General features: G+C 35.3%; 2 protein-coding genes across 2 annotated transcripts; one reads left to right on the top strand and one right to left on the bottom strand.

Moving 5' to 3' along the window:
* The first annotated feature begins 1 nt into the window (after nt 1).
* Nucleotides 2-5,115, top strand: LOC111044399 (small integral membrane protein 20). Its single transcript, XM_022329546.2, has 3 exons — nt 2-235; nt 1,606-1,662; nt 4,897-5,115. The coding sequence occupies exons 1-3, from the start codon at nt 121-123 to the stop codon at nt 4,932-4,934; spliced, it is 210 nt and encodes a 69-aa protein (XP_022185238.2). The 5' UTR covers nt 2-120; the 3' UTR covers nt 4,935-5,115.
* A 671-nt stretch (nt 5,116-5,786) lies between these two features.
* LOC111044407 (WD repeat-containing protein 55 homolog) lies at nt 5,787-26,700 on the bottom strand. The gene is made up of 10 exons (XM_039439447.1): nt 26,510-26,700; nt 25,893-26,027; nt 24,360-24,543; nt 20,620-20,802; nt 18,087-18,160; nt 15,920-16,080; nt 12,839-13,056; nt 12,345-12,385; nt 10,266-10,533; nt 5,787-7,980 (listed from the first exon to the last, which is right to left on the bottom strand). Exons 1-10 carry the CDS (start codon nt 26,523-26,525, stop codon nt 7,728-7,730), a joined length of 1,533 nt encoding a protein of 510 aa, XP_039295381.1. The 5' UTR covers nt 26,526-26,700; the 3' UTR covers nt 5,787-7,727.
* Between the last annotated feature and the right edge of the window lie 250 nt (nt 26,701-26,950).

Below are 26,950 nucleotides of genomic sequence, written 5' to 3'. Positions count from 1 at the left end.
TTGATAACAATAATCGATAAGTGACATTGAGGTTATGTTGTCTTTTTCACGGGCCTTGCAAAGAAAACGTTTGAATTATTATTTATTACATTCTAGTATTGTGAATTACTAATTTTTAAAATGAAAAAATTGCAAGGATGGAGGTTTGCTGGTTTTGTTGGTGGTATGTTGGGGGTTTTGGGACTGGCTCTATACCCAATCATGATTTACCCAATGTACAATACAGATGAGTACAGTAAGTTTATTAATCTTTAGTTAAGTAGCCTATTCTATTGCAAATTTCAAGTGTGTTTTGGCTAATATCTATTTAATTCATCTGCCTGTAATGTTGGATGTGCTAATGAAACGTACATTACTTGAATTATTTGTCCTTGACCGGGAGAACTAGATTGACAGTGTTAATGAGTTCAGGCAATAACCCCTCAAACTTTGAATGGCGGTAGGTGTTGGAGTAAAAGGACTCATGCACAAGTTTGCGGGTGAAGAGACCAAACTCACCACTGCTAAAAGAAGGGCGGCCATTCAGGCAAAACTTCTTCGGAGAGGAGAGGCTATTGACCCTGCAAAAATTGGAAGGGCAAAAAGAAAAAAACCCAAGAAACCAGAGATGGGTGAAACTCCAGGAACAAATATGTGGTTCAAGAGGCAACGGTGGCCAGGCGCCCTAGAGGCAATTTGGCGACCCCTTCCTCAGCGGAAGGAACTACAAAGAAGGCCAGGAGTGGAACGCACCAGGACCAATCAGTCTGAAGAGACTGCATATCACACTGGATTAAGAGAGAAGAGCTCTGCAAGAAGAAGGGCTCTGTTTGGCTGCAAGCAACCAGGTGATGAATGGGATGTTAGTCTGGTGAAAAATTCCTGGATCTTGTAAAAACGCAGGTATTGGTTTGCTTTACTAACGTACTTGGGAACACAATAAGCTCCGGTTGACGTGTGGGGTTCTTGAACCTTTGGTTCCTCCAAACATAACATAACCTTGGCTTGCCCCCCCCCCAAAATTCCATATTCGCCACTGCAACATCTCCATTCACGTTCCAAAAAATCGAACTTGACTAGGTAGGTAACCTTGCGAGGTCGGATGAACCGTTCATCCGACTTGTCAAACTCGTCCGCCCACAACAACACCATTCACGGTCCGTCGCTGAAACGAATTGGTCAAAACATATTACATAGTGAATGACCCGCTTTAGACGCGCGGATTTTTTTTCGCTTGTTAGCCCGATGCATTGTTTCTTATGGTGTAAACTCCACGAGCGAAAAAACACTCTCCTCAAGAGGCCATGCATCCTGAGGAAGCGCGAAATAAATTCAGTGCGTCTAGGCCTCCTGTATGGTTGAGACCTTAGGGGTTCCTATAGGCACCCCCAAATTTTAGCCGGATTTCAAGTACGGTCGAGGCTAAAAAATACGAAACTTGTATGGCCCATTTTAATGTAGTGTGGTGCATGTCTGGAGCTTGAGGTGTCACTTTATTAAGCCTCTATGCTTCTTTCTATTCCACAAGTGAAGGACACTCCAATTTTCAAATTTCTGCATCTTATAACCAAAAATGTTTGCTTCTACAGCCATCTAATCCAATATTTTATTCACGTTTGCTTTCAGAGAAACTCCAGGCTATTGGTCGTAAGAATATCAATCAAGAGGATATACAACCTGGCGGTGAGTTTTGAATAATATACTGACTGAATACAATACTGAATATACTGAGTTCTGAATATACTTTTCAAATTTTTGTTTTCAGTATAGAACCACCAAAGTAGAACTCGAATTATTAGACTTTATTTTTAAAGAAACTTGAAGAAATTTCCGCTAATTTCAGATGTTATGTTCAAAAAGAATTTACAATCTTTTAGCAAAGTAAATAGTACGTCAATATAAATTAATTCTTTTTCTCTGAATTTCCCAGTTTTTTCTTGTAAAAACGCCAATTATTCGAATAGGCTATTTGATTAGCCGAACAGGGTTCAATCCCAATTAATTTGGATAAATAATTGGTGTTCTGCTGTACATCATAAGAACTACAAATTGATTGAAGCATATATTCCTGGGATTATACAGTTGAAGTAGTTGACCCCATGATTTCAGACCACTGCGCAGTTGTCTTCCAGATCCAACAGGAGGCTGGAAAAGGTGAAATTGCATCAGAGGCTGCATGGAAATCAAATTACAGCTCCTACACCAGAGTAGTCAGAGAAGAGCAATTTCCAGAGCTCTGTCAGAAATTGAGCAACATAAACTGGAATCAAATATTCAGCACCACACATCCAGAAATGACATTTGATATATTGATAACTGGGTACATAAGCGCCTTCAACTCTGTATACCCGAAAGTGAGGAGGAAATCCACAAGACTCAATAGAGGTCCACTGTTCCACACTTCAAACGAGAGAACATGGTTCACAGAGAATCTCTGTAGGCAGAAGAACCTAGTGATGCTGCTAAACCATCAATATAAGACAGCTGAAACACAAGAAAAGAGACAAAACAGCTACAGGCTCTACCTGAGAGTAAACAATGAGTACCGAAGGAATGTCAGACAGGCAAAGAGAGAGCACACAGCCAACATCATCATGAATGCAGACAACAAGTGCAAAGCGGCCTGGGATGTGATCAATGAACATCGTCCAAAGAAGCCCCAGGTAGACTCTCCACTCAGCCCAGACGATTTCAACAATTATTTTGTTGAGGCTGCTGGAAATGTGTTGAAGGACCTGGACGAAACAGGCGACCACGATCCAGTTGTTCAACACCAGAGGTGGTGTAAGTATGTATGTGTGGAAGGAGGTTAACCCAAGGAGGATACAGAACATTATCAGAGGATTGAAGAACTCCAAAACACAGGACATTTATGGCCTGTCAACATTTGTCTTGAAATCCACAGCACACTTAATAGCAAGACCAATGGCAAGGGCAATAAATGATTGTCTCAGTGTGGGTAAGTTCCCGGATCTACTGAAGATTTCAAGAACAATACCGATTCACAAGAAACGTGACACCAGCATCCCATCTAATTTTCGACCAATATCAATAGTCCCAATTTTGTCCAAGGTCATTGAGACAGAAATGAAGGTGCAAATCATAGAATTTCTGGAGGGGAACGAAATCCTGGCAAAATCCCAACATGGCTTCAGAAATGGGCGCTCAACTACAAGAGCATTGCTCACCCTGACCAGCAAGATACAAAGTGCCTTTGAGGGTAGTGAAGCCCTGGCCCTCACAATGTGCGACCTGAGTAAGGCTTTTGATTGTGTGCCGCATGACTTACTCATCAAAAAGCTTGAAATGTATGGCATGAAAGGGACCGTGCTGAAAACAATTGTAAACTACTTGCAAAATAGAATGCAAGCTACTTCAATAAAGGGAGCGACTTCAAGAATCAGGAGAGTAGAGCATGGTGTACCACAGGGTTCAGTGTTGGGACCCTTGCTGTTTATTCTCCTCATGAATGATTTCACAGCAAACGAGGAAGCAGTGATTTTTGCAGATGACACTACAATAGCAGCGAGAGGTCCAACAAGTGATGAGGCTATTTCAAGATCTGCAGAACTGTTATGCAGCGCAAAAAAGTGGTTCTCAGCAAACAAACTAAAGCTGAATGAGGACAAAACAAATACCCTCATTTGCTCACTGCGACGGCAGAACCGGTCAAGTTGCTTGGCTTCTGGCTGGATGGAAGGCTGAGATGGAGTCACCATGTGTCAGAAGTGTGTCGAAAGCTTTCCAGGGTAATATACCTGCTAAAAAAGCTCAGACATGTGGTAGGCAGGGATAGTTTGGTGATGGCATACCACTCACTCTTTCACAGCCACATCATGTATGGACTGATCCTGTGGGGACATGTACCAGCAGCAAAGGATGTGCTGCTCCTCCAAAAAAGAGCAGTCCGAACAATCACATTCTCGGGAAGTAGGGACCACTGTAAACCTCTCTTCAAGGGTATGGGGATCCTCACCATCTACAGTCAGTACGTGTTCTGCTCACTATCACACCTGATGGTCAACCAGGAAGACTGGACGAGAAGAGGCGAAATCCACAGCCACAATACACGCCGAGCTGCTGACCTTGAGGCATCCCACACACGATTGAGCAGCACCTACAACAGCTACCCAGCAGCAGCCATTCGAATGTTCCACAGGCTGCCCAGCGAAGTGAGAAATCTACCAAGAGATAAACTGCTTAGCACAGTGAAGCTGAAGCTGAACGACAGGCCACTCTACTCATTTGCTGAGCTTGAGGACGAGCCCCTTTTTTGAATCAGTTCTACTCCAACGACTAGCCAAAATGGCTACCAACCAACCTTGTTTATGACACTGTCTATCTAGAATCCCCAGTCTTCGACAACGACAAGTATCAAGTAAGTAAGTAAGTATTAAGTATTCAATTTATCGTGATTGAGATTGAAAGCATTCCAATCATACCTGTTACACTTTCTGTTTTATTCCTTCTCTTGTTCTATTTTTCCACATTCTTCAATACAAATCACCTTAATACAGACATGAAAATTATCCTGCAATGTTGTTTTCCATCACGAACTGTTTATTATTATATCACTTTTTGCTTTTAGAAAAACGACTAGCAGTCAATTATTTGACAATAAATGAATTAATCACTCACTGTGACAACGAGATCTTTCGGCAGTTCCGCCATCTTCTTGGGAACAACCAAGTTGTCACAGTGAGTGATTAATTCATTTATTGTCAAATAATTGACTGCTAGTCGTTATTTCTAAAAGCAAAAAGGGATTGAAAATTATCCTCTTTCTCTAACTATCCTATAATTACTCTATCCAAGCTATCTTCTTTCCTAGTGACTGTATTTGTTAATTGTATTATCCCTGAAGGTAGAAAATCTTATTTGAAATTAAAATAATTTTTCAACCTGTTTCTTTCACAGGTATGAGAATTTGGTCGGATCCCTTTGGAAGGAAGTGAGCTATGGAATACTCCAGTCTAACAATATCCATTTCATAACATAGAGACTTTTTCATGAAACTAGTTGACTGTCATAGTGATTTTAGTTCAACTCCAGTGTTTCAGTACCTGTAAATATTATGTGAAAATTCATTGTTTTGTTGTTTATGTTGATAATACATTAAGCTTGTAAATATTACAACTTTGTTTCATTGCAGTAAGGGTTTCCTCACTATTTTCAAATTTCTTACAACCTTTTCATCAGAATTTCAGCTAGAAACAAGTTGATCCTCACTAGATTTTTATACAGAGTCCAGAAGTAATGTGGTATAGTAGCTTGACTCGAGTCAAGCGAATATCCATTAGATTTTTATATACACTTTAAACTGTCAGCAATCCTCGAATATAGCATTAATGCTTCTTATTCAAACAATGCTGCCAGTTAAAAGTGAATCTCGCTATAAAGTCAACGTAGATAAGTAATTACTTGCTTGTGAAAAGTGTAAATTTGAAGTATTGTGATCACTATAACCTTAGTGTCCGGTTTCCCATTAGGGAACTTTGGACTACAAACGGCGAGGTGGAACTACCCTTGGGTCTCCCCACAATTCATAGCCATATGCTAATAATAATAATAATAATACTTGCTTCAGTAGAGGAATTGAAAATTAGTCATCAATCTCTATAAATCCAGAAGACTATAAAACCATTTCACCACAGTTTATCTAATTCCGAACAAATTTTATCTCTGCTTTAGAAAACTTAGAATTCTATCTAGAAATCTAAATTTGTTCACAGGACCAATATTCTCATATTTTTTCTTAGAAAACTTCTCAATTTATTCACAGAACCAGGTCATCAAATCAATCAGCATTGTTCTAACAAAATTATTGAAATTATAATTTGGTTCGTATATTATAATTATGATACATCCATTACAAAGGTACACGTATTATTGAACATATTGCGATATTGGTTACAGGTTGAGAATAGAGCCTCAGCAGTAGAACTACGATAATCCGAATCTTCACATTTCTAATTTTAAATCTAAATATCTTCTATCTTTATTGGGTAACCCCAAATGTGGTGACAGTATTTAACAAAGGTACCTCGTGTTTTTAGCATGCTATAAAATCATTTCAACTTATGGTTGATTTCATCACATTTGTTTTGACAAATTTCTCTAGTCAATATCTCAATAATTCATTTCAAGTTAATTTTGACACATTTATTTTGTCAATATCTCAATCTATTCTACGTTCTTGTTCAGGTTATCCTAATAAATTAGTCAGTGTATTTTTGTTAATAAATAACGACGTATCTACATTGTTATAATTAATAAGCAAAAAGGATGATTTATGATAATAATTATCAAACACATTAAAATGTATGGAGTTTAGTCTAGGTTTAGAATCTATTGTAAAAAGTTTAATATATTATGTCAATATGTAAGATATCAGTACTGAATGAAGAACTAACTGCAGTACAGTCTTATGTCGATTCAATAATTATTTTTAATATTGGGTTTAATAGTAAATTAATAAAACTAAAATGAGCACAATGAGTACAGTTTATCATGTATGGTCTCTAAATATTCATCAATAAATGTATGAAAGTGAATACACTCATGTCAAAGTTATTTTTAAAATATCGCCATCGAGCATGTTTTTTTATCATTATTACTTTCAAAATAAAATCGTTTCCCATATTTCAGTATCATAATAAAATAAATCATCGAAATACATTGTCATCTTTACTTCCATTGTTATTATCTTTACATTGTCATTATTACTTTCAAAACAAAATCGTTTTTTTTCATATATTTCAGTATCATAATAAAATAAATTATTGAGATACATTGTCATCTTCAACATTTTTTCATTTGTTCTAGCCATATTTGGCTCTTCTCCCCTTAATAAGACATAGATTAGAATAAAATTAACTATTATTCAGTATTTTTATTTCTTTTGCTAGCTCTACAGTCTTTGGTAGACTTCTCAACAGAGCTCCTCCAATAAAGTTGGTCGAAATTCATCTGAATGCTGCAGTTATGAACTACCTAATTAATACAATGATCTGTAGGCCTAATCTACCGTTGTCAAGATCTAGTATTTTGATAATAGAGAAATTATTAATCAAGAAATATCATTAAATTACAAATAATATCTAATTGAGTGATGTTTCTGTCTTCTGTCAATAGAAACAGACTGTCGAATGAAAATACTGTTTCTGTCCTTCAAACTTCACCCAACTTAAACTTAAATAATTCTCAATACTACACATTATCGACAACTAAACATCGATGTATCAAGTATCTAATTGAATATTAAAAGTTACCTATAAAACCTGTTTTGTAACGACTCCAAGAATCAAATTTATCGATAATCCGACATCGATATATCAAGTATTTATTTAGACTATAATATCGATAAACAAACATCGATGTATCAATATTACAAAGTATTTCTTCGGAGATTGGAAGTTGAAAGAGAAACATCAATCTTATCATGTAAAGACGTAAAATTAAAGTTGTCGATGTATTAAGAGTATAGATTTCGAAAATGAAAAATTATCGAAAGACTAACATCGATTCGTCAAGTATCGATTAAGCAATTTTTGGAACATCTATGTGTCGAAGTATTGATACTACCAATAAAAATGATCCATAATCAAACATCGACTATTGAGGTGAACAGTAAATCGACAAACATTGATGTGTCAAGTATGGATTCGGGAATTGAAAATGATCTATACCCAAACATCGACTATCGAATCGGACAATCGAGTTCTACTGCTCTGAAATGATCGATAAATCTATGAATCGGAGGCGAGATCGGCGAAGAAAGTCTTGTGGTCGGTGACCTGTGATGATGGCAGGTTGGTGTTCTTGTCGATACCAACGTTGAGATCGATATTGTTAAAAAAGTCGATAGGCCAAAACGATATTTTCTCGTCGAGCGAACAGGAGGCAATGTAGGAACCGTCGTGCGATATGTCGAGTGAGTCAACTGACAGCTGGTGCTGGCCTATCACTCCCAGCTGCTTGTTGGGGTGGATGTGGGTCGCCCTGAAACCGACAACAAATTCAACTTTAAAAATATACTCGAAAACCAATGTAGCAAAGTATAGTGAGCATATTTTATGCTGTCGAAATTCCATAACAATAGTAGGCATAGATACAATAGACGTTCTAGTTCAAGGTGGCCGATTTCCGGAAGCATGTAATTTGTACCGTTTAGGCAGGTTATTTGAAGTACGTTTTTAGTAACCTTTTCTAGCAGCTCAAGTAATAGTTGAACACTTTTTGACTAGGCGAGTTCTGACTTTCAATTTATTGTTTTCATCTTCATCAATCAATTTCCAATATTCAACAACATATTCCTTGAGCAAAACTACAGATCGAGTTCGTTAGCCAACAAAATTGGCCAACTTTTTCGTTCTTTTTCAAGGATATGACAGGATAGCATTAAAAAAAACTAGTAATATTATTATCTTCACAAATCACAAATCAGTTGCCAGCTGTATTATTAATGACATGCAATTAATAACTCAATGCAACTTGAAGTTAGTACTATAATTATCTTTACTTTCCACTTCTTTCAATAGAACTACTGACAGAATAACAGCGGTATTTTTAGCGATTCTCCAGTATCACTGGCTCACTGGTACTGGTACATACTTTAAGAACCGAATTCACCAAAACGAAAACTTGGTTTGAGCGCCAGTTGATTCCAAATAAACAAAAACTCATATTATAAACAAAATCATCTGACTTAGAACCAACTGTCGCTCAAACCTAGTTTTCGTTTTTGGTGAATTTGGGCCTCAAGGTGCGTACAGACTATCGCTCTGCTCCGCAATCGAACGCCACTCGAGCAGATCGATTGATGATCGCAGGTGGAGCAAGAGTGGAACGCATAAAACGTTATAAAAGCATTTATAATAGGTTCCGGCATATTAGTATTTAGATGAAAGAAGCCGAATTCCCAATCAAGCCTTTCACCTTTTGAAACATTGACAGACATTAATTTTTATAATAAAACATAAAAATAAATGAAATAATCATAATATTTATTATATAAACATAATGTATTATTAGGCTACCCAGCAATCCCCTGGTCAGAATATTTTATTTAGTTTTGTCACCCGATCAGCTGGATTGAACGTTTCACATTTTTGAGGTTAGGTTGTAGCGAAGTCAACAATAAGAAAAGAGCGGAGCTATCATCCTTCGAACATATTTCGAACCTCAAGCGAACCCTTGCGTAACATCTCGCGCAACGTTCATGATCGGAGCGAGTGCGGAGCGTGTTCGAGGCGCATATATCTGTACGCACTTTTATATTCAGGCCCAGCTGCACAAAAGCATGTTAAATTTTATTCATGATTAAATGCCACGAGAACCAATAAGAAAAAGCGTTTTTGATAAGAAGACTTCTCTGATTGGTTCTCGTGGAATTTAAAGGCTGGTCCACACGCAACGATAATTATACGTATTGCACCAATCTGATCGGTACCCAACATATTGTTACAATAATTGGAGCGTATGGACGGAAGATTGATGCGGTTGAGCGTGATTGATCGCGATATATCGGGGTTGAACAGTTGATCGAAAACTTGATCAACCTGGCAACGATTGCACCAATCTGGCAAGATTGGAGCGACAGGTTGTAGCGTGTAGACATTGCTTCGACCAACTTATTGATTAAACTAAATTGCTCCGATCATCTGTTCAATCCAGTAACTCTCTCTGTAGTCTCACATGCAAAAACTTGTCTCTCTTGAAAAGCCAATAACGACACAACTAAAATTCTTGGTTTGAATTGTCCAATTCTACCTACTTTCGCAAAAAAATTACCTAAAGGGACCACAACAGTATCTCTTCCATGTTGATCACAACTGAAAGATTGGAAATAACAACAAATTGTGAAGGATATTGGTGCAGAAGACCGTTGCTTGTGGACGGAACGTCGATGAACAATTTATTGCAACGATTATTGGTGCAATCAGATTGCTGCGACCATATCGTTGCGTGTGGACCGGGCTTAATACTGTCAACCTCACTTCACTTGTAATTGAACTAAATCTGTGATTTAATTAATTTTCATCTTCCACTTAACATTCTTCTTACCTATTAGCACTAGTCTTTGTGACACATAAAAATATCGCGCTCAACAAAAACGTTTTCAAATAAATGGTATTACAATCTATAAATCTGCTTCATCAAGGTTGTGAACCAATCATGATTAGAATTTAACACGTTTTTGTGCAATAGGGAGACTATTGAATACTTCAGGGAGGGTCCTGCTTCAAATGAATAGACTAAAAAAGAGTTTTGTCCTTGTGACTGACCTGATCTTGCCGTCCTCCCATCCAGTGACCATGACATTGTCGTTTATGGCCACCTGGCAGTTGATGCTCTTCTTCTTGGGTCCGGGGAACTCGTCCAGGTGTAATCCAAACTCCCCCCAGTTGTAGACGAGCAGTTTGCCCGTAGCCGTGCCACACACCAGCTTCGCCTCGTCCTTGTAGAGACCTGCACAGGTCAGCTCCGATTCGTATGGCTCCGACTGATAAAACAAACAAACATGCAATTGGTTACTCAAAACAGTATAGAACACTACAATATACTTTTGTTAATAAACGTACGTGGGTCACTTTTTCAATCTAAGATCAGATATCATAAGACATACTCATAATACAAGAAATATAATTAACTTTGGTATTGCCAATCCCCGACTCCAATAACTGCTTGAAAAATAATAACCAAGAAGATGGCGGACCTGCCGAAAGATCATGTCACAGTGAGTGATTAATTCATTTATTGTAAAATATCTGACTGTTAGTCGTTTTTCTAATAGCAAAAAGTGATTTAATAATAAGCAGTTCGTGGTGGAAAACAACATTAAAAAAAAATAATAGTAAATACATTTGCCATATGTTGTATAGAAACGTTCCCAATCATTTAAAACAGTCGGAAAATTACAGTATTAACACCTAAAAACAATATTTGAGGAGATGGTTATTAGAAATTGGCAGGGATGCTGCAGAGCAACTGATTCAATCCGCCTATAAGTTCAGAACTTGAACTCATAGTGAATTTGCCATTTCTAATGAGTACTATAGCCTTTAAGCTACTATTTATATATCATGATCTATATATATCATAACGGTATATATCAATGATCTATTGAAAATTGACATCAATGGATGCCATTCCATCTCCTTTGCAGATGACACGGCCTTAATTTTTTACTGGGTCAAATTGGCGGGAGGTTAAGTGTTTAGCCGAGGCTGGTCTGGCTAGGGTTAAATCTTGGCTGGATCACCACACGCTGACACTTAACATAAAAAAAAGTGTGTACATGCTTTTCTCTCCATCAGAAAGGTCTATCCCTACAGAGCTATTTCAAGATGGTGTAAAAACTCACTCTGACTCCTGTACATATTATAATCATTATGTAGAGTTGGAAGGGTTGCAGGAGAGGGATGAAAACTGTGTATGTCAGGCATTGATAAGAGTGAGGGAGACAAAATATCTGGGAGTCATGTTAGATTCACAACTCAAATGGAACGCTCACATTGATAATATATGTAAAAAGATGAAACATATTATACATAAATTTTACAGGTTAAACGGGTTAGGTGATTTAAATATATTACTATTAATTTACTTTGCTTACGCCCAGTCAGTATTACAGTATGGCATTAGGGTATGGGGTGGGGCATTGGACGTAAATTTTAACAAAATCTCCTTAATTCAAAAACACTTAATTAAAACAGCACTTGGTCGACCCAGACGTTACCCTACAAATCTCCTTTTTACAGAATTCCCAGTTTTAACAGTTAGGCAACGTTCATGATCGGAGCGAGTGCGGAGCGTGTTCGAGGCGCATATATCTGTACGCACTTTTATATTCAGGCCCAGCTGCACAAAAGCATGTTAAATTTTATTCATGATTAAATGCCACGAGAACCAATAAGAAAAAGCGTTTTTGATAAGAAGACTTCTCTGATTGGTTCTCGTGGAATTTAAAGGCTGGTCCACACGCAACGATAATTATACGTATTGCACCAATCTGATCGGTACCCAACATATTGTTACAATAATTGGAGCGTATGGACGGAAGATTGATGCGGTTGAGCGTGATTGATCGCGATATATCGGGGTTGAACGGTTGATCGAAAACTTGATCAACCTGGCAACGATTGCACCAATCTGGCAAGATTGGAGCTACAGGTTGTAGCGTGTAGAAAGTGTTTCGATAAACTTATTGATTAAACTAAATTGCTCCGATCATCTGTTCAATCCAGTAACTCTCTCTGTAGTCTCACATGCAAAAACTTGTCTCTCTTGAAAAGCCAATAACGACACAACTAAAATTCTTGGTTTGAATTGTCCAATTCTACCTACTTTCGCAAAAAAATTACCTAAAGGGACCACAACAGTATCTCTTCCATGTTGATCACAACTGAAAGATTGGAAATAACAACAAATTGTGAAGGATATTGGTGCAGAAGACCGTTGCTTGTGGACGGAACGTCGATGAACAATTTATTGCAACGATTATTGGTGCAATCAGATTGCTGCGACCATATCGTTGCGTGTGGACCGGGCTTAATACTGTCAACCTCACTTCACTTGTAATTGAACTAAATCTGTGATTTAATTAATTTTCATCTTCCACTTAACATTCTTCTTACCTATTAGCACTAGTCTTTGTGACACATAAAAATATCGCGCTCAACAAAAACGTTTTCAAATAAATGGTATTACAATCTATAAATCTGCTTCATCAAGGTTGTGAACCAATCATGATTAGAATTTAACACGTTTTTGTGCAATAGGGAGACTATTGAATACTTCAGGGAGGGTCCTGCTTCAAATGAATAGACTAAAAAAGAGTTTTGTCCTTGTGACTGACCTGATCTTGCCGTCCTCCCATCCAGTGACCATGACATTGTCGTTTATGGCCACCTGGCAGTTGATGCTCTTCTTCTTGGGTCCGGGGAACTCGTCCAGGTGTAATCCAAACTCCCCCCAGTTGTAGACGAGCAGTTTGCCCGTAGCCGTGCCACACACCAGCTTCGCCTCGTCCTTGTAGAGACCTGCACAGGTCAGCTCCGATTCGTATGGCTCCGACTGATAAAACAAACAAACATGCAATTGGTTACTCAAAACAGTATAGAACACTACAATATACTTTTGTTAATAAACGTACGTGGGTCACTTTTTCAATCTAAGATCAGATATAATAAGACATACTCATAATACAAGAAATATAATTAACTTTAGTATTGCCAATCCCCGACTCCAATAACTGCTTGAAAAATATTAACCAAGAAGATGGCGGACCTGCCGAAAGATCATGTCACAGTGAGTGATTAATTCATTTATTGTAAAATATCTGACTGTTAGTCGTTTTTCTAATAGCAAAAAGTGATTTAATAATAAGCAGTTCGTGATGGAAAACAACATTAAAAAAAATAATAGTAAATACATTTGCCATATGTTGTATAGAAACGTTCCCAATCATTTAAAACAGTCGGAAAATTACAGTATTAACACCTACAAACAATATTTGAGGAGATGGTTATTAGAAATTGGCAGGGATGCTGCAGAGCAACTGATTCAATCCGCCTATAAGTTCAGAACTTGAACTCATAGTGAATTTGCCATTTCTAATGAGTACTATAGCCTTTAAGCTACTATTTATATAAAACACTTATTGACATGGGCTACTTTTAAATTAATAAAACAAAATTAATCTTATAGCACCCTTTATTTAAAAAAAAACTTTAAAATAGTTGAACAACTAGTTTCGGTGATATATTACACCATCTTCAGGTTATAAAATAACTTTTTATTTTAAAGTAGTGAAACTAGTTGTTCAACTATTTTAAAGTTTTTTAAAAATAAAGGTTGCTATAAGATTTATTTTGTTTTATTACTATTTATATATATGTCTGTATATACTAATTAATAACTAGTATGAAATTTCATTGTGTGCAATTTATATTTTTTGATTTGCTAAGGAATGTTAATTAATTCAATTATAGTTTTTATTATAATGTACAGAACATGAGATCATAATCTCAATCTCCTGTTGATTCTCTCCCAATCATTAATTTGATGTTGTGATTAAGGAATGTAATAAATTAAACTTGAAAGAGCTCACTCTCAACTCACAGACTCAAGTCTTTGTGGAGAGTATTTACTGTTAAATGTTTAAATGAGTTTTATAAATTTGTATCATGTTTTGGTGGATAAAAATCTATTTGATTTGACATAGACATGTGGTAGGGGGGGGGGGCGACTTATACAAAGCTGAACAGCTTTTCATCCCCAGCAAACGCCCTGTGATCGGTGCGGCCAGATTGAATTGTTTTCGAGTTATAGACTCACAAAACAAGGCCGCTTCACTTTATACGCCCTTCAAGTGCTAGTTGTGTTATCCGTTTTTACAAGCAGGAATAATTATTGAAGTTTACGCAGGAAACATTATGAGTGATGACATTGTACATGAATGATGTCGGAAAATTAAAGACGTCAGTTGAAATGACTTCTGGAATCGTTGTGATCCATGACAATTTGGCCTCACAGTGCTGGTGTAACCAAACGGCTTCTCCAGCAAATAAAATGAGATAATTTCAATCACCCACCACATACAAAGCTGACTTGGCCAATACCCTTTAGTAGCTTATATCTTTTCCCCAAACTCAAGACATGAGTTTGAGGTTAGAACTCTCAAACTAACAAGGAGCTCCAAAACAACATCATAGCCCACTTAAACTCATTTAGCGGCAGCATTTTATGAAGAGGGTTTTGGTAGGCTGGTTCACTGGTATGAAAAATCCCTCAACCTCCATGGCAATTATCATATACTATTAAACGAGCAATTTCTGTTTAGATGTTTGTATCTCACCGGATCTCGAAAACTGCTCTAACGATACTCACGGAATTCAAAACATAGAAGGTTTATAATATAAAAATTCGTTTACACCAGGTCTCAACCCTGGGATAACTCGCTGAAGGTCATTAAAAGGATAAATACGTCCTTGGAAAAACAGCTGGAAATTTTGTCGTCTGTTAATGATGGAAGTGAGTAAGCGAGTGCATGTGTGTGGGACTTAGACCAGTTATAGAATAGACACGGCCCATTGTATATTCATACTGAAAGTCGATGAAGCCAACATCTACTGCCATATCGCCAAATCGTGACTTCAGCATCGGATAGAAAACTTTTCTTTAGAGTGTTTGTTTACATTGTTTTCCATAGCAGATTGTGTCTATTTCAGCGAGAGTTTACCATTTTAATGAATAATAATTTACATCCTTCTGAAATAGAAACAATCTGAAAGTTTTCTATCCGATGATGACGTCACGGTTTGGCGATATGGCAGTAGATGAAGGCTTCAGAGGCTAGACTTCCCAGCGTGTCTATTCTATAACTGGTCTATGGTGTGGGACTGAGACAAAATTATGACTCAGCTGTGTAACGTTTGTAATCATTCAATCAGGTACTTAGTGCCGGTTAGTAATCCTGATTAATTCCAGTAAACCAATCAGATAAGTTATCTTTTTGAAATGGTCTTCTCGGATTTGGTTCACTTGAAATTAATCTGGATTAGAATTTAACATGTTTTTGTGAGAGAAATTTTTGCATTCCCCTGGAATTAATCTCAATCCACTGTGATTAGATTAGAACCTTTCTGTATGAACTATGAATATATTTTTCGTAATAAATGTTATATGGTTTCGCACTCCAGAGCGGAGCTCGGCGCCCCGATATTAGTAATGAAAAGTGAGAGGGTGATCAGATGAGATGTTCAATCGTCCATGCCTACCGGCGGGATTCGAACCCACGGCCAAGTAGCGTGGGTGATTTGATGGGATGTTCAATCGTCCATGCCTACCAACGGGATTCGAACCCTCGACCAGGGTGATTTGATGAGATAACTGTATTACAAATTGCATCTGAGAAATCAGCAGAATAACAACTCACCTCTACGTGAAACTTTTTGGCGACAATATTGATAGATACAACAGTTCCCTCTCCCGTGGTGCACGCCAGATATCGTTTCGAGTCATTCGTTACAATGCTGCTGATGTAGTCTTTCACTTTATGGACAGAGAGAACAGGCTGTTTATGCCTTATGTCCCATACTGAGAACAAAACACAAACAAAAATTGTTACATAATCACAGGAAGGCTAGACGCACACCAGTTAGTCAAGACAAGACATCATCAGACAAGTTTAGTCACAATACTTCACATTGTTATGACGCAACTCACACTGATAAGTCATTGCAATTAGACATGTCTTCATGAACAACTATGTGAAGTATTGTGACTAAACGTGACTAGTCTTGTCTTGACTAACCGGTGTACGCCCAGCCTAACACATAATAATTGAGCGAATATAATTATTGGGCTATATTTAAGTAGAACTTGGTTATAACGTCATTCAAGGGACGACACATTTAATTTCTCTGATAAATCCCAGTTTGCACAATTAGTCCAGGCAATGAATGCTCAAAAAAGGGTATAGAGGGAAATTTTTGGAAGACAATTTTTGACTCCACAGTTGTGTTAAGGGTAGTGAGGAGGTGAAAAGTCCCCACCCCTACCCCCTGTGCCAATGGGGTGGGGGTGGTTCAAAGGTACCATTTTTTTGGTTTCTCGGATAAAACAAAAAGAATATGTATCCTAAGGACTTGACTGTCATATAACAAATTGAAGCTTACATAATTTCCTACAATATTCATTCTACAACTTTTTTATATCTCCTCTAGTTTTCAAGATATCCGCTCTTGAAGGTGTGACTTTTTTGAAAAAAAAAACACGTTTGCCACCAATTTTTTCATATTTTTGCTCTTATAACTTTTTAAAAATCGACGGGAAAAATCCATGCTGATTATGAGCTTTCCCTTCAATTTGATGTATAATTTCACACGAGTCTTCCCAACTTTTCCCTCCATAATCTTTCCTTGACTGGACTAAAAATGTAAATTACTCAACTTATAATTTGGCGGGACCTATAAACAAATGACGTTCTATCAGTGTTGACGCTCAGCCAAGAGGTACCGTAGTCGGTCGCTATAACCAAGTCACACTTTATTATATATTCATTATCATTCATACATATGTTTTCTCTTATTTATTTCCATTAAAAGATGGGCCTATAATCATTTTCAAATTTCAAAATTAAAATTTCAATTCAAATTTATTTATTCAAGTAAGTTACAATACATTCTGGTTTATACACGAATAGTATTGATTAGTATTCATTGATTGAATAGTTTCAATTTTTATGTTTTTTTAATAGTACTTTGAGTATTTTCGTTTAATTACTCCTAATTAATTCACTAGAAATTGATTGATTGCAACAATCAGTTATTCTTTCCATACAAAATTGAGTTTAAATTCAAGTGCATAGTTGGCTAATTCTGGGATGCACTAAGCTGTATTAGCTATCTTCAATCAACTGAACAATAACACATAACATTGTGCTGATCTCAGATTTAAATTCATCGTAGTTTTGGTGCAAGCTACGAAAAAAGCCGTAAGTCCTTCGATATTCAACTGTTTTTTTTGTGAAAATGTTGTGTTGAATAAATATATTATTAACTTATCTCAATAACAGTTCAATTACATTTTGAAAACAATCAGTTGATCAATTTGTAACACATTATAATAAATTCGACAGTAGCTTCATTAAATACTGAATTAATTTGAACTTTGGTTGAACACTTGAACTACTTTTGAGCATACGGGACTAGTGTCGGCCAATTTCAATTTAGATGAAAATTGAATTATGTATGATGGAAACCATAGCGCACTTCAAAATACAGAAAATTGTAGATATGGTAAATGATAATTGTGTGTCTACATGATACGACACCTTTTTCGTTCAGTTTCATTCCTCGTAATTTCAAACAAGTTCCAATTTTTCTATAATACGGGCCTAGTGTCGGCTAGTTTCAATTTTGATGGAAATTTAATTATGTATCATGGAAACCATAACGTACTACAAAATAGAGAAAATTGCAGATATGTTAATTATGTGCCTACTTGATACGACAGCTTTCTCGTTCAGTTTCATTTCTCCTAATTTCAAACAAGTTCCAATTTTTCCAGATTTTTGTAGTGATAAATTAGAATCTACTTACATTTAACAGCACCATCCTCGTCTCCTGTCGCAAACAGATGTTCACTGATTATTGATAAACTGTACAGGCCCGCACTGAAAATGACCATAAAAAACGCAGATTACTTTTTTCTAAAAGAGAAAAGTCACTTCATTTTTAATTGAAAAATATCAACAATAAATTGAGCCACTACATTTTGAATGAAACAATGTGAAAAATAATTAGGCTACGGTACCTCTTCCTCCCACATTGTATCACCTATTTATTGCTGAGTCCAAAATCATAAACAATTAGTCCAGTTACTATATACATTGGTGCATGCAATTATTTATTGTTGTTCTGATTTTTTAATTTATTATTTGGGTACATAAGAGAAATCCAGAACCAATTTCTTCATGCAGAATTTCCTTGTGCTAGATACAGGTTGGCCCAAAAACCTCGTATTTTCGGCTCATTTTTCAGTTTTCAGGTATTTCTGCCAAATCTCGTAATGGGACAGAAAAATTTGTTCTCGCCTTTTCTTTAGATTATAAAATTCTGAATAAAATAAAATCATCCGGAACTCTCTATCTCCAATGAGTACTGAGTTATGACTTTTCAAAAATGAGTGAAATTTGAAGAAAAAATCAATTTTGATGCATTTTAGTTTTTGATCAACAATATCTTCCGATTGTTACCATTTAGATGTATAATTCAAAATCCCTCTGGGTGTATTTTTGTGCTCTACAATCTGAGATCAGGTAAAGCGCTCTATTTCATATAGATTTCCTTGTACACCTGACAACAATGCTCCTTGTATTGTGAAAAACACCTCATTTTCAGCTTCAACCATCATCACCAACTACATTGTCCTGACATTGATATTAATACATTTAAGAAGAAAAAGACTGAATATATATGCGTTGGATACATAGCGTTTACACTAATATGATTTTTACAGTAATATTGGACTATGGCAGAAATACTAGTTTTGTTGTGCCTTATATATATATATATATATATATATATACTATATACTATATATATTCTCATATCTATATTATAAAAATCAAGCCTCTAATTTTGACATTCAATAACTTTTTTATGAGTGCACCGAATTTGATGATTTTTATAGTTGTATTCGTTATGTTCAGGACCAGGTTTATGGCCTATCAAATTTATAATCCAACTTCAGAACTCTTTCCTACGGTCCTTCAAAGTTCACATGTAATCCTTATGGGAGAAGATTTGGGAGCTGGCCACATACAGAAATAAAAATCAGCTGTTATAATCATTGCGTCATACAACAGCCGTCGGTAGATAGTGGACAAGAGTGTATGCTGCTCCATAACCGCCCATGTATTTTATTCTAAACACCCCGACTAAAAACAAAATGACTGTACTGTGTGTAACCATCCAGCAGTGCGGCCTCAGGTTGAAGATTTACATGCTCTAAAGACATTGCTTTGTTTCGAATAATTGTGCTGTCTAAGGTGTTCAGAATTAATTGATTTTTAGTAAATTATTTATTTTGCAGTTGGAAAATTATCTATATAAATAAAATGCCGTATCGCGCCTCCTCAGGTGTGCATCCAGCTACAGTTTGTCATGAGATGCATTAAACTATTTGGAGGTACGAAGTTTGCCGGGCCAGCTAGTGTGTAATAATTGTACTTATGACTGAATAAATAACAATACAGTAAAATGCAGAGCCGCCGACTTGAATCTTAGATCTCACTTCGCTCGGTCAGTTAATTTTCGAGCATAAGTACTAATAAGTAATTGATTCAGTGGCAACGTTATCCTCCTATCTTTCTCCACTGCAATCATACCCTTTTGTAACAATTGGTATTTAATCACAAACATGATATTGTTATTCCTAAAACGATGTATTATTGACTTGTACCTTAGCGCCTTACATTTGTAACATAAATGCCCTATTCCATGGGGTATCTACTTATGCTATTTTTTCTCCATGATGTAATTGAGTTGTACCTTGTGTACCTTATAGAAAAATTGCCGGAACTGGCTTTCTCCACTGCAATCATAACCTCTTGCAACAATTGGTACTCAATGAGAAATATGATACTCTTATTCTTGAAATAGATGATGTATTGATGAGTTGAACCTGTCGCACCTTATCGATAATAAGAAAGTGATTCAGTGGCAAGTCTGCTCTTCTATCTCTCTCCACTGCAACCATAACCTCTTGTGCCAATCAGTATTTAATGACAAATATGATATTGTTATTCTGAAATGATGTACAATAAATTGACTTGTACCTTAACGCCTTAAATTTGGGATATAAATGCCCTATACCATGGGATATCATAGTATGCTATATTTTCTCTACAGTATAATTGAGCACCTGTGCGCCTTATCAAATACATTCCAGATCTGGCTTTCTCTACTTATAAGTTATAACCTATTGCAACAATCAGTATTATGAAGAAGAAGAAGAAGAAGAGAAGAAGAAGAAGAAGAGAAGAAGAAGAAGAAGAAGAAGAAAAAGAAGAAGATTTTATTGACAAATATAATATTGTTATTCTTGAAATGATGTATTGATGAGTTGTACCTGTGGGCCTTATCGAAGACATGCCGGAACTGTCCCGTCTCGCTGTCCGAGACCACAATGGACTTGTCCTTGGAGGCGGTGAAGAGAAGTGCTCCGTCCAACGAGTACTCTACGGCCCGGCAGGCACCGGTGTGCACCTCTATCGTGCGCTGAGTCACGTTTTCCGTCAAGTCGTATTTGTAGCTAAAAACAAATCAAACAAATAAAACTTCACGTCCTCAAAATCAAATTCTCTATTTGCCACAATATCGTACAATTTTCAAAACAAAAACACTATAAAGATACTCAAGTTAAACATAAAATAAATAGAGAGGAATAGCACAAAGTTACCTTATTTTTCTCTCTCCCTATCATTTTGATGATGAAGGCCTACTTTTGTATGAATGAAGAATTGTATTAATTAGAGGAATAGCACAAGGTTACTTTATTTTTTCTCTCCCTATCATTTTGATGATGAAGGCCTACCTATTGTATGAATGAAGAATTGTATTAATTAGAGGAATAGCACAAGTTTACTTTATTTTTTTCTCTCCCTATCATTTTGATGAAGGCCTACTTATTGTATGAATGAAGAATTGTATTAATTAGAGGAATAGCACAAGGTTACTTTATTTTTTTCTCTCCCTTTCATTTTGATGAAGGCCTACTTATTGTATGAATGAAGAATTGTATTAATTAGAGGAATAGCACAAGGTTACTTTATTTTTTTCTCTCCCTATCATTTTGATGAAGGCCTACTTATTGTATGAATGAAGAATTGTATTAATTAGAGGAATAGCACAAGGTTACTTTATTTTTTCTCTCCCTATCATTTTGATGATTAAGGCCTACTTATTGTATTAAATTAAAATATATTTTTCTCAAGTTGAAGAACTTGTGTCGTACTTGTAGCTACAAAACAAATCAGCTGTAAATAACTAATAGTGTGTAATAACTAAAGATTTTTTATTCAAATTTTTCAAATAAGTGCAATATTTCTAAAGTTTTTAATTTATTGTGATACAGTATGTGATTCATTTAGAGTATAACATCAACCTTCAAAATTTTCAAATAAATATTCCTGGACCGAAAATCAAGTGACGAAGCCGTGTGTGATTACATAACCTTGACTTTTCGACAACTTTACATTTCATGAAAATTATTGGAGAGAAATAGTACAGGCTCAGCCTAGTCTTTCCTCCAATGTCATATTATGATTATAGTGTTTTATACAATAAATGAATAAAAAAAATCCAACAAATTAAACTTCATGTCTTACTTGAAGCTACAAAACAAAGTCTACAAATAAAAATGTGCACGTCCACCAAACTAGAGGTGCAGGAAATTTAGATACCGCAGATTGACTGGGACTCAGAAAAGCTTTCAAATAGCAGCACTTAAATTATTCAATCAGCTCCACAATTTTGTGAAGGATGCTGAAAAAATGTCCCAATGCATGATAAAGGAGCAACTTTATTCACTAAAGGTCCACAATATTTCAAGTTTTCTTGATCAGGTTAGCTTTTGCCAATATACAAATAAATGAATAAAGAATGCAGCTGAATCAGAAAAAAGAAAGAGAACTGAGAAAGTTAGAGATTTGAGAGAAGAATTGACAAGAGTGAAAATTTCAAGTCTTCATATTCAATTGTTGTTTTGTCAATACAGAATTGAATAAAGTTGAAATATAAAGCTGAATCATCAATACAGAATAAAAATGATGCTGAATTAAAAATCAGTAAATGAAAATAATGCAAAGCACATTTGAGTTCCGGACATTTCCAATTCTACATTACTATATTATTAACACAGTTATTAACATTCTACATTACTAAGGAGGCCTGCACACAGAGACAATAGTAGCGTCAAATAAGCGTCCACTAGCTGTCATGGTAACACGGAAATGGAAATTCGAGTTACAGACATTTCCAATTCCGTGTTCCCGTAATGGTTCCACTTCAATGTCGAATAGTTCGTCTTTCGCTAAATATTTCCGTGGTGTGGAACACATGATGAGCCTAATTAGAAAATAAATAACAAATAATCTGAATTTTTCTTGATTCCACTATCCTAATAAACCCATGTAGCTGCCAGTAAACGCTACTAGTCTCCCTGTACGCAGTACTAGAGTTTCCATCGCAGCCAATAGCCGCTACCATAGTGAGGTTCACTTTATAATGGCAGTATTTGATTATAAATGGTGTTGCTATCCTTGTCTATCATTCGACAAAGCAGATAGAGCTATACTTTTCTAGCTATGCGACGTTGCCACAGCGTTTTTGATCAATTTAGAAATAATAATTTATGACTTGACAAAATAATAATTGATCTACATTATGAAAATGTAATATTTTATCATTGAAAAATAGAATATAATCAATTATTTTAAAGAACAGTTATTTATTTATTCACATGGCTTTTACCGTCACAGAGATCCTTTTGAATGTTCTGCCTTGCCATATTACCCAATGTCATTTCCTATTAACACTCAAGTTTATAGGTGGTTATACATTGGGTTTATCAAATTCAATCACTGTGTTACACTTTCACTTCCTGAGTTTTAATTACATCAGAAATACCAGTATAAACTATCCTCGATAGAAGGCAGTGACAAGGCAGAGAATCGGCAATGCTGTTCTCCTATCTTTCTCCACTGCCATTATAACGTGAACCTCACTATAGTGTCCTCGTGTGAAAGCTGATATACTCATATGATAAAAAATGTATTTGTTTCAAGCACATATGCTCATACCTACATTTATTTATTTACTAGCAGGTAACCTGTGCTCCGCAAGGGTCTAATAAAAAACTTGATAAACTGTAAACCTGACCCAGTTACTGTAAACTGTAATCTTGAAGAATATAAAATAGGCCTATAACCATCCTCGGTAAATTAAGAACCTTTATGCAATATTCCAACTTAATCAGTCCAGTAATTCAGACGTGATAATGCGTCGTCATTCATGAATTTCCTATCTCGTACGTGTATAAGCCGATTCTTTCCTTAAATATCAATTAATATTTATCAATGAAATATTTTAGTGAAACATTTACTATAGTTTGTGTTAAATAAGTTGAGACTTAGCCCTCCATCCGAAAAAATTACAGGGTTGCCAAGTCGTGTAAAATTGCAACTTTCTCAAATTTCCAATTCGACGTCATAATTGGATGTAGAATATCATCCCCAATATCCTAGTAGTACTAAAAAAGCTTTAGGGTTGAAGGATTAAAAAGAAATTTTACTTTCATGATAAAATTGGAAACATTACGAAGATAATTGTTTTTCTTTTGAATATCATTTCTCTCAGAATCATTGAGAGTCGTAATGCGTAATAATTCTATATCAAATTAACGGGGAGAATGTCTCCTTTCTATTGGTGTCTGGATCATTTTTATCCGACGTATAGTTTTTAATTAATGATTATGTTCGTCAATGTCGAGACATTTCGAGCAGAAAACATGAAATTTTCGACATGCTAGAAACTTTTTTGTTTCAAAAGATAAGTAGGTGGTGAAAGCGAGAACGTTTCTCAAAAATAATTGAAATTATTTTTCCAATTGTCAAACGTAGCTTTTTTAGTACTACTAGGAAATCGGGAATGATATTCTACATCCAAATCTGACGTTGAATTGGAAATTTGAGAAAGTTGCAATTCTACACGACTTGGCAACCCTGTAATTTCTTCGGATGGATGGCCAAGTCTCAACTTATTTTACACAAACTATAATTGAATATAAAATTAAATTGCATATTTACTCACATAACCAGATCGCCCGATATGCCAGCAGCGGCCAAAGCGTTGGTCTGCGGATGAAAGCTGATGTCTGCGATTTGGCCTTCGCACCCAATCTGTGGTGGCCGACTGCTGCTACTCATGTGATTCTTCATGCAATCTGTGAACGACTCATTACCACCATTAGCGCCTTGATCGGCGTCCGAACTACCTGCAAAACAAACAGCAATTCAAAATAATTTATTGTTGAAAACATTTGAAAATTTTACAACGTCAAAATTGCATCAATTTAAAATAATTGTGTTTTACTTTCTGTTTGGACTATCGGCTGTCCATCTGCGGAATTTATTTATAGCCTACATTGATAGTAGAATATCATTCTCAATCATGAACGATTGGGGAAGGAACAACAGGCTTAAAGCCCAAAACTATTCCTTTCCCAAATTTAGATAGAAATTGTCCAAGAACAAGTTATGTTTACACTTCATTACTTTTCCCAATTTTGAGTCCAAAATATATATAAACTGGGAATTTAGAAAAGTTAAAAACCAAATTAAATATAGTTGGTTTGGTTTTATTTTCTCTTGACGTGTTCCCTTATGGAAAAGGCCTGGCGGCAAGTATGTGTTATGAACAAAACCATCATCATTAGGCCCTATTATTATTAATAATAAAAAAATACATTGTTCCACAAAAGATGTAACAACCGAAGACAGTAAATTCTACAAGAAATTTGCAACAAAAAGTTTACAGTTAAGTTTTATGAAAGTTTATATGACCTGAAATTAATTGTTGATTTTTGTCAAACATGATCAATTCTTGACATTTTTTATCAATTTCATATATTCTAAATATTTTATTCGTTAAGAAAATTTGATTCATGATTAAGAAATAAATTTCGAGAACTGATATAATAGCAATTTTTTGACAAGAAACTATGTCATGAAATTGAAGTATGTCCTATAATTCATGATTAAGAAATGAATTAAAATTCGTTCTAAACATTATCAGCCTGGACTAAACACAAGTAAAATTCAATATACAATATTAAAGATTGAAGAATATTAATGATTGAATGTAAAAAATGGAAGATTGACTATTGAATCTCCACTGAATAGTTGATGTAGAAACATGATATGACTTGAATTATGTAATTCCACTTCAAGTGGATAGTATAAGTTAGTATAGAGAAAAGCCATTAGAAATAAAAAAAAATGAGTTTACATGTAATTGCAATATATATTAATCAATATTGATTGCAAAAATAAATATTAAATTTACTCAGTAAGGTGTAATAAGAAAAACTTATAGGCTACTGTAAAAATTATTTTTGGATCATAGAAAAATAATAACTTTTTACATCTAAGTTACTGAAATAATTTACAATTTGAAAAGAATTAAAGGTTCCTACCCTATCTACAAATCTTAAGCTGAAATACAAGATTAATCACTATGTAATGATTTATATGTTTTTTGTTTAAGGGAAATATTAAACTCTTTCAATTGATACAATACGTAAACACTATATTTTGAGCTTATATTTTTGAACCAAATAAATACCTGCTTCTTCTTCATCCTCTTCCTCTTCCTCTTCATTAGCTTCTTCATAATAATCTTCAATTGAAGTGCTTGCATCACTTTCATCTGATTCCGTTGGCTCCACTACCTCCAAAATATCTTCCTCGGAATCTGAAGCTAAAATACAAGATTCAACACTATTAACACTGATTTAGATAGGAATAAGTTGTTTTTGTTTACAGGTAAAAACAAAGATCTACAATCAATCTTCATGTATGGTACAGAAAAGCACATTGTAACAAGCACGTTTTTCTAAAAGATTAGCACATTTCTATTTGAATCCAAATATACAACAAAAAGAAGGCTGTGATGAAATTTAATTTGAAAAAAAATTTAATTAGTATAACAAATTAAAGGAATATAAGGAAAAATTGATAACGCTATGATAAAAAAGTATCAGTTAAGTAAATAACCTTAGAAGGTGGTACAAATAGATAAATTAAAGGTGAAAATTGTTTATATTATTTATCTATAGAAAAATAGAGGATTTAATAATATAAAACGTGATAGATGACATTAACTGCTTGTAAAATACTTATGAAAAGTTGAATAATCAACTCGGACCACATGCACATGTAGTACCATATTATATTACTTACGTTTTATGTTGCACATTGTTGATAAGGAATGATAATTCAACTGGACGTAAAAATGAAATAAGTCTTTACAATAATACTATTGGAATTATAAGAATGAATTGGAAATTTGATCTCTATTTAAATAAAAAATGAATATTCATCCATTCATCTTCACCGATTTTGCCGTAAACACGAATCAAGACGAATCATATGTTCCAGTTTCGTCCTGCAAATTCAACATAGACTAGAGATAGTAGACTGCTCAGGGCAAAAATATAAAAAAATAATAAAATTGAACACAATGAAGTGTGTAATGCTGTTATGGAACAAATTTGGAGTACCTTATACTTTTAAAATTATTTTTGACATTTTGTGAAATATCCATGAATAAAATGTATTGATTTTTATTGGCGCTATAGTCAAAGTTGAACGTGACAAAATCGAATAATCAAAATATCGATA

The sequence above is a fragment of the Nilaparvata lugens genome, chromosome 12, assembly GCF_014356525.2.
Source record: "Nilaparvata lugens isolate BPH chromosome 12, ASM1435652v1, whole genome shotgun sequence".
Classification (NCBI taxonomy): domain Eukaryota; kingdom Metazoa; phylum Arthropoda; class Insecta; order Hemiptera; family Delphacidae; genus Nilaparvata; species Nilaparvata lugens.
Note: the sequence above shows the minus strand (reverse complement) of the source record. Positions and strands in the feature narration are given on the sequence as shown.

Bases quoted from the DNA above. Each gene is read 5' to 3' on its own strand.
- LOC111044399 (XM_022329546.2), top strand. From the start codon at position 121: ATGAAAAAATTGCAAGGATGGAGGTTTGCTGGTTTTGTTGGTGGTATG. The intron at 236-1,605 runs GTAAGTTTATTA...GTTTGCTTTCAG, and splicing joins GTACAATACAGATGAGTACA to AGAAACTCCAGGCTATTGGT. The intron at 1,663-4,896 runs GTGAGTTTTGAA...TTTCTTTCACAG, and splicing joins AGAGGATATACAACCTGGCG to GTATGAGAATTTGGTCGGAT.
- LOC111044407 (XM_039439447.1), bottom strand. The intron at 20,803-24,359 runs GTGAGTAAATAT...ATTTGTTTTTAG, and splicing joins ATATCGGGCGATCTGGTTAT to CTACAAATACGACTTGACGG. The intron at 7,981-10,265 runs GTCAGTCACAAG...TGTCGGTTTCAG, and splicing joins TGGGAGGACGGCAAGATCAG to GGCGACCCACATCCACCCCA.